The following is a 12,626-nucleotide window of genomic DNA, read 5'->3' as shown; positions in this document are numbered from 1 at the left end:
TTAAACGCTGTTCAGGAGGGATTTTCTGTAAGTTTAATGCCATTTTTCAGCACATGGTAGGCTGTACATGGCAGCCAGTATATTTTTTGAAGAAGGAACTCTGGAAGAACCACAAACCAACAGGAAGCTACTGGCAAGCTTTCTCATACATCCACATTGGCTGAGCTGAGACTGTGCATCTGAAACCAATGAGGACAGGCGAGATCCATCAGATGAAAGCCACACTGAAGGCATTTCATTAGTGACAGAAGAAGCTTCATAGAAAGGTCATTCTCAGTCTGACAACTCACTCCATGGGGGAATCAAATCTCTAGACTTTTGCATTCATTTTTGGGGATTTTTTAAGGTGATTTCTTTGATGACAGATCTTTATACAAGTTCATCATATTCCTAAATGAATCAACTAATACAAACAGAATGGTCACTTCATTCCTTGATTTTCACTTATATGTATATGATGATGAGATCAACCAGTGGAGGATATATTTTCAACTTTCTAAAGTTTCTGCCTTGGAGAACATTCATCCCATAATGCTCTACAAGACCTGGGGCTGGGTGCCTATTGTCACATTGCAGCAGGTTGCCTTTGCAGGTTGTTCAGCAGTAACATAAAGACATGGTTTAATGCTAATGATTCTCACCGGGTTTGTGGAGAAAAAAAAATACTTTTGTTTAAATCTTCATCATGGCACAAGGAGTTGGTGCTCCAGCTGAGTAATTTGAGAAGCAGCCTCACAACTTTTAGGGGACTGCAGATACCTCTACAGGATAAAGAGATGTAATTCCTACACCTCTTATGTATTCTTGTAAACTATTATCATTGGGTAATGTATTTGTAGAAGATAAAAACATTTCAAATAAAATATCTTTCTTCAATAGCACTTACCCAATCTCAATACAGATGCACCCTCCCAGTCTCACCGCTATTACATCTTTCTGGAGACCATGCATTCCACTCCAGTAGTACATAAAGTATTGACAGGATTTGCTGCCAAGCAATCTCATCAAGGGGAGATAACTATATTTAACTGTAGCCTATTTGGACAGAAAATTTAGCTTTCATAGCTAAAACATTTGACCTGGGAGGGCTGGATTTGTGAGGTAGTTTTATCTGGTAAGTGTTATTAAATAAATATATTGTACTGGGGAAATTTTGCTTTCCCATGGATGGCCACTATTGACAGGATTGACTGTAGTTTATATTTCTGGGAAAAGTAGTCATGTTGCCAGTTTCAGGCAAATTATAGTTATCTCACAGGTTCAACACTGGAAATGAAAAATATCAGTTATTTTTAAAAGTAAATGGTTTTCCCTCTTTGGGCATAATGGTTGTGGAAAATTGTGCAGAAGTAAAATAGTAATTTGGTTGCAGTTGTGACTATCCTGTTGATGCGCCAGTAGGCCTTGAAACAAGAAATCTTATAAAGAGCTAAAATCTGAGGGTGTTAAAATTAATGTTTATAAATCTTTTATCCATTTCAGAGAAGACCTTATGAAGAGAGCAGGAAATATATCTCGAGAAAATTTGATTAGTCTGGGAACATGTTTTGGAAAATTCACAAAGGCTGGAAAATTTAGACTTCATATCACAGCACTAGACTACCTTGCTCCATATGCAAAGGTAAATAATCAGAATAAACAGTTGAAGCTGTTTGTCGATTTTTTTTTATACTGTTGTAGAGCCCATTTTGTCCCCAGTTGCTGTGTCTATATATGTGACTAACACTTTTAAAAGATTTTTTTTAAAATTAATTTGTTACCTGATTCTTATGCATATTGGTTGGCCACATCCTAAAACTCCATGACTGAATGAGCTACAGAATATTGTTCATATATTGATGTCATCATAACAAACTTGGATAAAAGATTTACACTTGGCTGGAATGTGAGTTTTAGCTTTGTTGGTCATAGATCAGGAGACCATATGGAATAGTATGTTGTCTGTCATGTATCCATCTGTTAGCACAAATTTGTTGTCGTTACTCATCCCAAAGTACTAGAGGATTGCAATGAAACTATGTTCACATTTTATGCCATTGTCAAGTTGGTTTTAAATTAAAATGTGGCTCTTGGATGTCTGATATGGCTGCCATAATGGCCATCTTGAAAATATTGTGTTACTGCTCTTGTGATAGCTCGTACCAAGATAACCCACAAACCCACTTATAATGTGGGGTAAGGTGTGGATCCCATATTTTAAATACAAAAAGACTTGGCCTCCATTGAACTCTTATAAAGTCATAAGGAAAACTGGTAAATGAAACTTTTATCTGTCACTCATTTTATTGTCAAAAATGGCAGTTAGTGCCTGGAAATTTGAAGCAATATCATGTAATTCAAAACTTTTAATACAAAATTTTGAATTTTGTTAAATTTTCTTAACATGTAAAAATTCTTATACTATCAATGACAGTATTAGATATAAAAAAATTATCCCTGGAAATTTCAGTAATGCCTGCTTCTAGAAATAAATAACAATTTGAATATGTTTTGTCAAGTAAAATTCATGCTTTAGTTCTATCTTTTTATTACTGTTTACTCAAATTTGATATTTCCTCTTGTATTTCAAAGTGAAAGATGTATTACTACTGTTAGCAAGCATTTCTGCAAGAATCTGAGTACATTTGTTTTGATATTCATTTTGTGGAAGTATTTGTTGTAGTGTTACAATGAATTAAAAATGCCTCTGCTTTGTATTGTCCCATTAATTGTGTCCTTTGCTTCAAGTCAGATAAAGGAGGCGGAATTTTAAAAAGTTACAGGGCATACAGACATAAGAGCTGGCAGTGACGGTAGTGTGTCAGATCGAATCATTTCGGTGGACAAGTCAAACACTTATAAATATTATGTCGGTAGTCCAGTTAAAGTATCTAACATAAGGACTGGTTATTCCTACTAATTCTCAAGTGTGATGATCATCAAAAGAAGCAAGCGAAAGGAGTACTGGAGACACATTATGGGGAACTTAAACTTCCTGATTGGCACTCTGAGATTTGCTCAAGGATGAGAAGAAATGTAGCTATTACTGGCAATGAAATCCTGGCATCAGTAGTTTATTAATAGAACAATTTTAAAAATTTGAGTTTCAGTATTGACAGTTGTCCCTAGTAATGCACAATGTTTACACTGGTACGTGTGTTGTATGTGGTAACCTCTTGAAGTAATGTTTTTAACAATCATGTGGACATTAGTTATCATGAAAATAAAGGTAATTATACAGAAAAGCAAACAACTTCAATAGAAAAAGCATTTTATTGACAATAATTCCCATTGTGATCATAAAATGAGTATTTTACCATTAAGGAATCTTCACCCACCCCATCTTCTCATTTTTTATCTCTAAGCCAGATGGGATCCCCTTATTTTTTCAGAGGTAATTTGCACTTCTTATACTGGAGTTGGTACTGTTGGAATATGTTGTAAACAACTTATTGAGAGAGAGAGAGAGCTGTATGAGGTTTTCACAAGACAACTTTTTATGATGTCTAGTTGGTCTTAAATAAAAATGGTGCAGATTTGACATCCAATATGGTTACCACAGTGGCAATTTTGAAAATATTCTTGCTATTTCTCTTAAGCTGATGATCATTCAGCATGGGGTTTTCACTAAAAGATGTCCCAATCTGACATCTTGTATGGCCATCACAGCAACCATCTTGAACCAATCTGACATCTAGTATGGCAGTCACAGCAACCATCTTGAACCAATCTGACATCTAGTATGGCAACCACAGCAACCATCTTGAACCAATCTGACGTCTAGTATGGCAATCACGCAACCATCTTGAACCAATCTGACATCTAGTATGGCCATCACAGCAACCATCTTGAACCAATCTGACATCTAGTATGGCAACCACAGCAACCATCTTGAACCAATCTGACATCTAGTATGGCAACCACAGCAACCATCTTGAACCAGTCTGACATCTAGTATGGCAAACACAGCAACCATCTTGAACCAATCTGACATCTAGTATGGCAGTCACAGCAACCATCTTGAACCAATCTGACATCTAATATGGCAACCACAGCAACCATCTTGAACCAATCTGACATCTAGTATGGCTATCACAGCAACCATCTTGAACCAATCTGACATCTAGTATGGCAGTCACAGCAACCATGTTGAACCAATCTGACGTCTAATATGGCAATCACGCAACCATCTTGAACCAATCTGACATCTAGTATGGCAACCACAGCAACCATCTTGAACCAATCTGACGTCTAGTATGGCAATCATGCAACCATCTTGAACCAAGCTGACATCTAGTATGGCAATCACAGCAACCATCTTGAACCAATCTGACATCTAGTATGGCAACCACAGCAACCATCTTGAACCAATCTGATGTCTAGTATGGCAATCACACAACCATCTTGAACCAATCTGACATCTAGTATGGCCAGCACAGTTATATTGATATGAGATTTTCACCAGAAGATTTTTATGATTGGTCCTAAATGAAAATGGTACTGAACTGATATCCAATATCACTACAGTGTCCATCTTAAAAATCTTATCGTTACTCCTGAATGAATAATCGCTTCAGTGTGGGATTTTCTCTAAATGACTTTTTGTAATGTTTATTTGGTCAAAATAAAAATGCTGCTAATATGATGTTATTGCTCCAATTTCTGAATGAGAAGTAATATTGCCATAGGACTTTCACCTGATGACCTAGCGTGATGTCCAGATAGTACAAAATAAAAGAGGTGCCACTTGCACATCCACTATGGCCATCTCAAAATCTTTGATGTCACTACAAATCCAGACACTATGGCCATCTCAACATCCTTTATATCACTACAAATCCAGACACTATGGCCATCTCAAAATCCTTGTTATCACTACAAATCCAGACACTATGGCCATCTCAAAATCCTTGGTATCACTACAAATTCAGACACTATGGCCATCTCAAAATCCTTGATATCACTACAAATCCGGACTCTATGGTCTTATCAAAATAGGGTTTTTACTAACTGAAAATGTTCAGGCAACTCTGGCCATCTCATAAAAATTTTGCTATTACTAATTTTGGATAAATTGTCATAATCAGCATGGGATTTACACCAAAATAATCAGCATGCGGTTAACACCAAAATGTTTTGTTTTGATGTCAGTCTGACCTAAATGTGCTAATCTGAAGTCCAATTTGGCCAATATATTTTGAAAAACTTGAATTAAAACAAAAAATGGAAAGTCATTTCAGAATGCCAGTAGCTTCTCGTGGGTCGGTGGTTCTCTCCAGAGTTTTCCGGGGTTTTTCCTCCACCATTAATGCTGGCCACCATGCATAGCCTATCGTGTGCTGAAAAATGGTGTTAAACCCCACAACAACAACAGCAACAGCTTCCACAAACTTATCAAATAGCTGGATAGATACTTTATCAGAAAATGTATGCATTATCACTGTATTTCTGTATTTTATTGTTTTCAGCTTTATTTGTTGATATTTATCAGACTAATGTGAATATTTAGCTTGGCTCTAGAGTGCAACCTTTGCTGATATTGTTGTCATCACAAAACCACAGACAGGTGAGATCCAGTGTTCTACAGAACCCTTTAATACAGAGAAGTTGATGTGATAAATTTGTGGTCTCACCATCTGCATGCGAGACACTGTGTTCCATGTAGCTCTTTTACTTGGAGAACTGTTGTAATAAAATTTATATCATCATTTGTATGTGAGACTTGTCCATGGGGCCCTTTGAATCTGATCTACTAAACTTCCATTTCAAAGATAATTTCATGTGATAAAACTCCAGTCTGATCATTTTCAGGTGCGATACAATGTTTCAGAGAACTCATTTGCAAGAGAAAATATCTTGTGCTAAAGGTCCTGTCTCATTTACTGGTGAGATACCGTATTCCATAAAACCCTTTAATGCAAAAATTCTGATACGATGAAATTCCTTCCAATCTCATGTTTTGAACATGTGAAGTGGTGTTCCAGTATATAGACCACAAAAAAACAGAACGAACCAACATGACCATGCCAAAGGGGGTAACAGTCCAATGAATCCTTTCCTCGGACTAAAGCCACTGTTGACAAAAGCAGATCTCTTCTGTTCCATTTGATCTCTCTGTAAACTGCCATCCAGCAAAAAAAGGACATCATGACCACACCAGTCTTTTTACAAATCCTGCAGGGGGCATAACAATCCAAGGGTCTTACAAATCATCTTGTATGGTGCATGATCATACTTAGCACTGTTCCTACATTGCCAAGGATTTCTGTCACCAAAGAGACCTGTTGAAAACTAATAGCCTTCAGCAGTAGATTGACAGAAATGGGTGGTAGTTAATATTCAAAATATAAATTTACCAGGATTTTAACCTAGGCTGTTTGTGGTTCCAAAAAATGCATCAGCCAGTCATAAGTCTTTTCATTCAGGCACAAGTGTTTAGAAATGATGCTGTGACAGGTTCTCAGTGCACTATGCCATTCATAGATCAGTGCTAACTCAATCTTATCATTCACTTACCTATGTTCAGAATGAAGATGATGAGGCTGGTTCTCTGTGCACTTCAGTCAATGATAGATCTAAGCTTCCTCAATCTTGTCATTCAGTTATCACGGTTCAAAATAAAGATGAGGAGTCTGGTTCTCTGTGCCTTTCATGAGTGACATTTAACATTAAGATTGTACCTCCAAATGTGTACCACCATATTCCAGTTCACAAATCATCCAGGAAATTCCATAGGTTTACATTGAGAAGAGGTAAAGGATGATATCTCAGCTTAGACTATATTATATTGGATCCAGTGGGTTATTTGCTTTGTGTACAAAAAAAAAAAAACTGACCAAGGCACACAAAAAGTGCCTTGCTGATATTGACAGTATTATCTTGATGGTAGGGATGAATAGGCTGTATAAGACATTCAGACCCCAGAATCACTGTCTTGATGGTATTAATGAATAGGCTGTATTTGATATTGTGACCCTTGTATCACTGTCTTGATGGTAGGGATGAATAGGCTGTATTTGATATTGTGATCCTTGAATCACTGTCTTGATGGTATTGATGAATAGGCTGTATTTGATATTGTGACCCTTGTATCACTGTCTTGATGGTATTAATGATTAGGCTGTATTTGATAATGTGACCCTTGAATCACTGTCGTGATGGTAGGGATGAATAGGCTGTATTTGTTATTGTGGCCCTTGAATCACTGTCTTAATGGCATTAATGAATAGGCTGTATTTGATATTGTGACCCTTGAATCACTGTCTTGATGGTAGGGATGAATAGGCTGTATTTGTTATTGTGACACTTGTATCACTGTCTTGATGGTAGGGATGAATAGACTGTATTTGATATTGTGATCCTTGTATCACTGTCTTGATGGTATTAATGAATAGGCTGTATTTGTTATTGTGACACTTGTATCACTGTCTTGATGGTAGGGATGAATAGGCTGTATTTGATATTGTGATCCTTGAATCACTGTCTTGATGGTAGGGATGACTAGGCTGTATTTGTTATTGTGACCCTTGTATCACTGTCTTGATGGTAGAGATGAATAGGCTGTATTTGTTATTGTGACCCTTGTATCACTGTCTTGATGGTAGAGATGAATAGGCTGTATTTGACATTGTGACACTTGAAACTCTGTCTTGATGGTAGGGATGAATAGGCTGTATTTGATATTGTGACACTTGTATCACTGTCTTGATGGTAGAGATGAATAGGCTGTATTTGATATTGTGACACTTGAAACTCTGTCTTGATGGTAGGTATGACTAGGCTGTATCAGACATTATGACCCCAGAATCACTGTCTTGATGGTATTAATGAATAGGTTGTATTTGTTATTGTGACCCTTGAATCACTGTCTTGATGGTAGGGATGAATAGGCTGTATTTGATATTGTGACACTTGTATCACTGTCTTGATCGTAGAGATGAATAGGCTGTATGTGATATTGTGACACTTGAAACTCTGTCTTGATGGTAGGGATGACTAGGCTGTATCAGACATTATGACCCCAGAATCACTGGCTTGATGGTATTAATGACTAGGCTGTATTTGTTATTGTGACCCTTGTATCACTGTCTTGATGGTAGAGATGAATAGGCTGTATTTGACATTGTGACACTTGAAACTCTGTCTTGATGGTAGGGATGACTAGGCTGTATCAGACATTATGACCCCAGAATCACTGTCTTGATGGTATTAATGAATAGGTTGTATTTGTTATTGTGACCCTTGAATCACTGTCTTGATGGTAGGGATGAATAGGCTGTATTTGATATTGTGACACTTGTATCACTGTCTTGATGGTAGAGATGAATAGGCTGTATTTGATATTGTGACACTTGAAACTCTGTCTTGATGGTAGGTATGACTAGGCTGTATCAGACATTATGACCCCAGAATCACTGTCTTGATGGTATTAATGAATAGGTTGTATTTGTTATTGTGACCCTTGAATCACTGTCTTGATGGTAGGGATGAATATGCTGTATTTGATATTGTGACACTTGTATCACTGTCTTGATCGTAGAGATGAATAGGCTGTATGTGATATTGTGACACTTGAAACTCTGTCTTGATGGTAGGGATGACTAGGCTGTATCAGACATTATGACCCCAGAATCACTGGCTTGATGGTATTAATGACTAGGCTGTATTTGTTATTGTGACCCTTGAATCACTGTCTTGATGGTAGGGATGAATAGGCTGTATTTGTTATTGTGACCCTTGTATCACTGTCTTGATGGTATTAATGACTAGGCTGTGTTAGACATTGTTACCCTTGAATCACTCTCTTGGTGATGGGATGAATAGGCTGAAGGGGGGTATGATGGCAAAACATTTATTCTAGTCAAGTTTTTTGTGAAATCATCAAACATATTGTTTCCGAAAAGCATTTGTTAGTCAGTTAAAATACCTTTGATCTGCTTGTTATTATTATTACTATTATTGCTTACACTTTATACCTTTACAAAAATTTAACAATAGATATATATTGTGTATGTGTCTGTGTACATACTGCATATATATATATTCTGGATCAGTATTTCAGCTTGTGTAGATTGATCCCATTGTGTTACTTTCATTCCAGTTTAAAGTCTGGATGTGTATTTCAGAATACATGGATTAACCGCAGTGTGTTACTTTAATTCCAGCTTAAAGTCTGGATGTATATTTCAGAATACATGGATTGACCCCAGTGTGTTACTTTAATTCCAGCTTAAAGTCTGGATGTGTATTTCAGAATACATGGATTGACCCCAGTGTGTTACTTTAATTCCAGTTTAAAGTCTGGATGCGTATTTCAGTATACATGGATTGACTCCAGTGTGTTATTTTAATTCCAGTTTAAAGTCTGGGTAAAATCAAGTGCAGAGCAGCAGTTTTTGTATGGTCATCACATAATGAAGTCTGGGTTAGGAAGGATCACAGAGAATACACCCCAGTACCAAGGTGTCATAGTCTACAGCATGCATGATCTGCCTCTGGTTGGTATCTTAACATTGTATACTTTACATTGTTCCTTAATATTATTTGGTAGTCCTGGCCTCATAGCTCAAAAATGGAGAAAATCTTCAAGGAGTAAATTTGTTGTGATTTTTTTTTTTTATAGAACAGTATATATAAATAAAAAGTTATATTCTCTGGTGTAATTTACTCCAAACAAAATGCCACTATTTAGTACAAATTTGTGATGAGTTAAATTCTACAAAATTACCAACTGCTTAACATCCCTTGAATTAGGCTTGATTTGCTCATGTGTTTATTCAAAAACAGAAAAGTGGCAGTTATTTAACTGCTTAACATTTTGGGAAGGAGGTGAGGCACAGAAAATATGTAATGAACAACTAACTTGTGTCTAACCTGGAAATATAATCAAGACCTGTACCAGTATTGTTCATTCTTCATTTTCTTCTAGACTAATTACAAGTGATCAGATCATCACAGATCAGGAATATATGATTTTACATAGATACATATCACCTTTTATATATATGTCAAAAATAGATAAATAAACTTACAAGATCACTCAGTGTTGTTTGAAAATCAGCCACAACAAGTCCTGGACTTGCCATTAAATCAGAATTCACTTGACTTCGATTAGTGGGTACTGGACTTGCCACTAAATCAGAACTCACTTGACTTAGGTTAGTGGGTACTGAGCTTGCCACTAAATCAGAACTCACTTGTCTTAGGTTAGTGGGTATTGGACTTGCCACTAAATCAGAACTCACTTGACTTAGGTTAGTAGGCAAAGTTTGGGTGGGAAAAAATTGGGTCCAAAAAATTAGTTTTTTCCCTCTGTATTTTGTAGTGCAAATAGAATGTCCAGATTATTTGGTATCATTGTAGAGCTACATCTGTCTACCTTTCTATAATACCACCCACTTTAATGTATCTTATATGACCTTAATGCTACGGAGCTTGGCAGTAGGCTACTACCTCCTGATGCATAAACACAGCGCCAGGGGTTACTGAGTTAAATGGGCTTGATTTCCATCTTTCCACATCTTTATTTAGAGGAATTAAGGCCCCCTGATCACCCATTCCAGTGTATATTTCTTCAGCACAACTTCATTAGGAATAGTTACAATTTGATCAAACTTTAGCATGCAGAATTTTATTGATGAGACTGAGTTTCATTTCATAAGTTCAGCTGCATCATTTAGTGGAGTTAAGGCCCCTGGTTGCTCTTTTTCCTAAACTTTGGTATCAAGAGTACAACATTACCAAGTATTGTTCAGTTTCAGCCAAAATTTGGTATTTATGTAATCTTAATGAGATCCACTCCCAGCTTTTAACATCCTCTTGTAGAGGATTTTGTTTGTTCCCCTAGACTGGTTTGCATATTTTAACTTTACATGTAACTGTTGAATATTAAATTAATTTGATATGCAACTTTATATTGATAAGTATTATTTTCAGCTACCATATTTCCCATGAGAATAATATAAAGATACAATATCAATAATGGTAAAAGTTCTGGCCCATTTTTTTTCTCCTTCAAATGTTTTTTTACCACCCATAGAGTAAACTTTATTTAATCACATGATATCAAGCAGATTTCTTGCTCTTCTATATAATTTTTAACTCCTGCATGACTTTGATTGGCAGCATTATGCAAGAATTTATTTCCTAATACATTATGGTCCATTACTGTTGGAGTTTCGTTATCAGTGCAACATTGTATTCTTTAAGAAGGGCAGGGTACATGTCAATGAATTTTTTTAATTCTTGCAAAGGAAAATACTTATGCATCCAAACATTTCTTTGTTTTCGTCACTTCCTAATACCTTTAAATAACTGTAACATAATTTCACTTTCCTAATACAGAGGAATTAATTGTTACTTTGGAAAGGATGTCTTGTGATTTTCTTATATTCTTATATTTGTTTATATTCAATATTTATATAGGGTTTTGGGGTTGCTGCCAAGTCAACACAGGAGTGCCGACATACTGATCCCATGACTATAGTTGCTTTCCATCAAGCTGACATCGGGGAATTTATTCGCAGTGAAGAGACACTTTTATAAAATAGACTATTGAATAACAGAAGTACATATTTATGAAGTAATGAATCAATTTTATTGAAACTGGAAAGCCAGCAAAGTAGCGGCATTCTTCATTGGATGAAGTAATGAATCAATTTGTTGAAACTGGAAAGCCAGCAAAGTGGTGGCATTCTTCATTGGAGGAATCTCATGTAATAGCATTCTACTGCATTTAAGAAACAGTACGGCTTTTAAACTTAGTTCTTTCAGTGATCAGGATAGCTGGTTTGTATTGACAATTTAAAGTATGCTTGACATGAATTATACGTTGTTTTCTACAGTCGGGATTCTTCATACAGAATTCTTGTTAAAGAAGAAGCTATGACAGTAACGACTGTGTAGTACAACAATTTAACCAAACATGCAGCTTGTAATTTAAAAATAACTTTTCAGATTATTACACCAGTTGGATGCTAACTCCAGACATAATAATGTGAAATGAAATGTTGATAACATAAATATGGAAAGAAAGAATGGAAATTTGATATTAGAACAGTGCACTGCAGAACTTACATATGATTGAAGATTAGAGACTTAAAGAACATTGACAGCTTTCATAGATAAAAATTTTCTTGCTGTTTCTCATCAGGGCCCTGCACCAAGATGTGGGAGCCCTATAATATAATAATCACCTTTCCTGTCTGTCCATGTAAAAACTGAACATTTGCTAACTTGTCATCATTCTTACGTATTGTATCAACTCATCATGGAAATGTTATATTATTTTATACATGATCTTTCATGATTGCCAACTTGATATGAAATGTTTTTAAAATGTTGAATAAATTATCTTTTGTTAGTCTAAGAAATTAAGTTTATTTAGCAGGTTTGATACATTTCATTTGAACCAAACACAAATGAAAGAATATGTTAAGATTTTGTTTATTGTATGAAAAAAGCACCTGTTTTTCAATCAGTTTCCAAGCATTGTTTAAACTCTGTTGATGTGTATTTACCTATTTAGAAATCAGTTGTCATGGGGATATGATATTCACTAGTAATGTAACAAAGATATGACAACACGGTGATATGAATGATGTCAGATAATGAATAATAGTGTTGAAAAATAAATTTGTAAATTATTA

At 35.8% G+C, this 12,626-nt stretch overlaps 1 protein-coding gene across 1 annotated transcript in view; it reads left to right on the top strand.

The window, feature by feature from the left end:
* The window catches only part of LOC149772753 (60S ribosome subunit biogenesis protein NIP7 homolog), a 30,958-nt gene extending 18,332 nt beyond the window's left edge, over positions 1-12,626 (top strand). The window contains exons 3-5 of the mRNA XM_089947321.1: positions 1,483-1,621; positions 9,336-9,476; positions 11,404-12,626. Coding sequence (XP_089803447.1) covers positions 1,483-1,621; positions 9,336-9,476; positions 11,404-11,523 — 400 coding nt within the window. The 3' untranslated portion in view covers positions 11,524-12,626. The remainder of the gene's footprint in view (positions 1-1,482; positions 1,622-9,335; positions 9,477-11,403) is intronic.

Source organism: Sinohyriopsis cumingii, unplaced genomic scaffold (genome assembly GCF_028554795.1).
Source record: "Sinohyriopsis cumingii isolate HCF-2022 unplaced genomic scaffold, ASM2855479v2 utg001176l, whole genome shotgun sequence".
Lineage (NCBI taxonomy): Eukaryota > Metazoa > Mollusca > Bivalvia > Unionida > Unionidae > Sinohyriopsis > Sinohyriopsis cumingii.
This window is presented reverse-complemented; position numbering and strand designations above follow the sequence as displayed.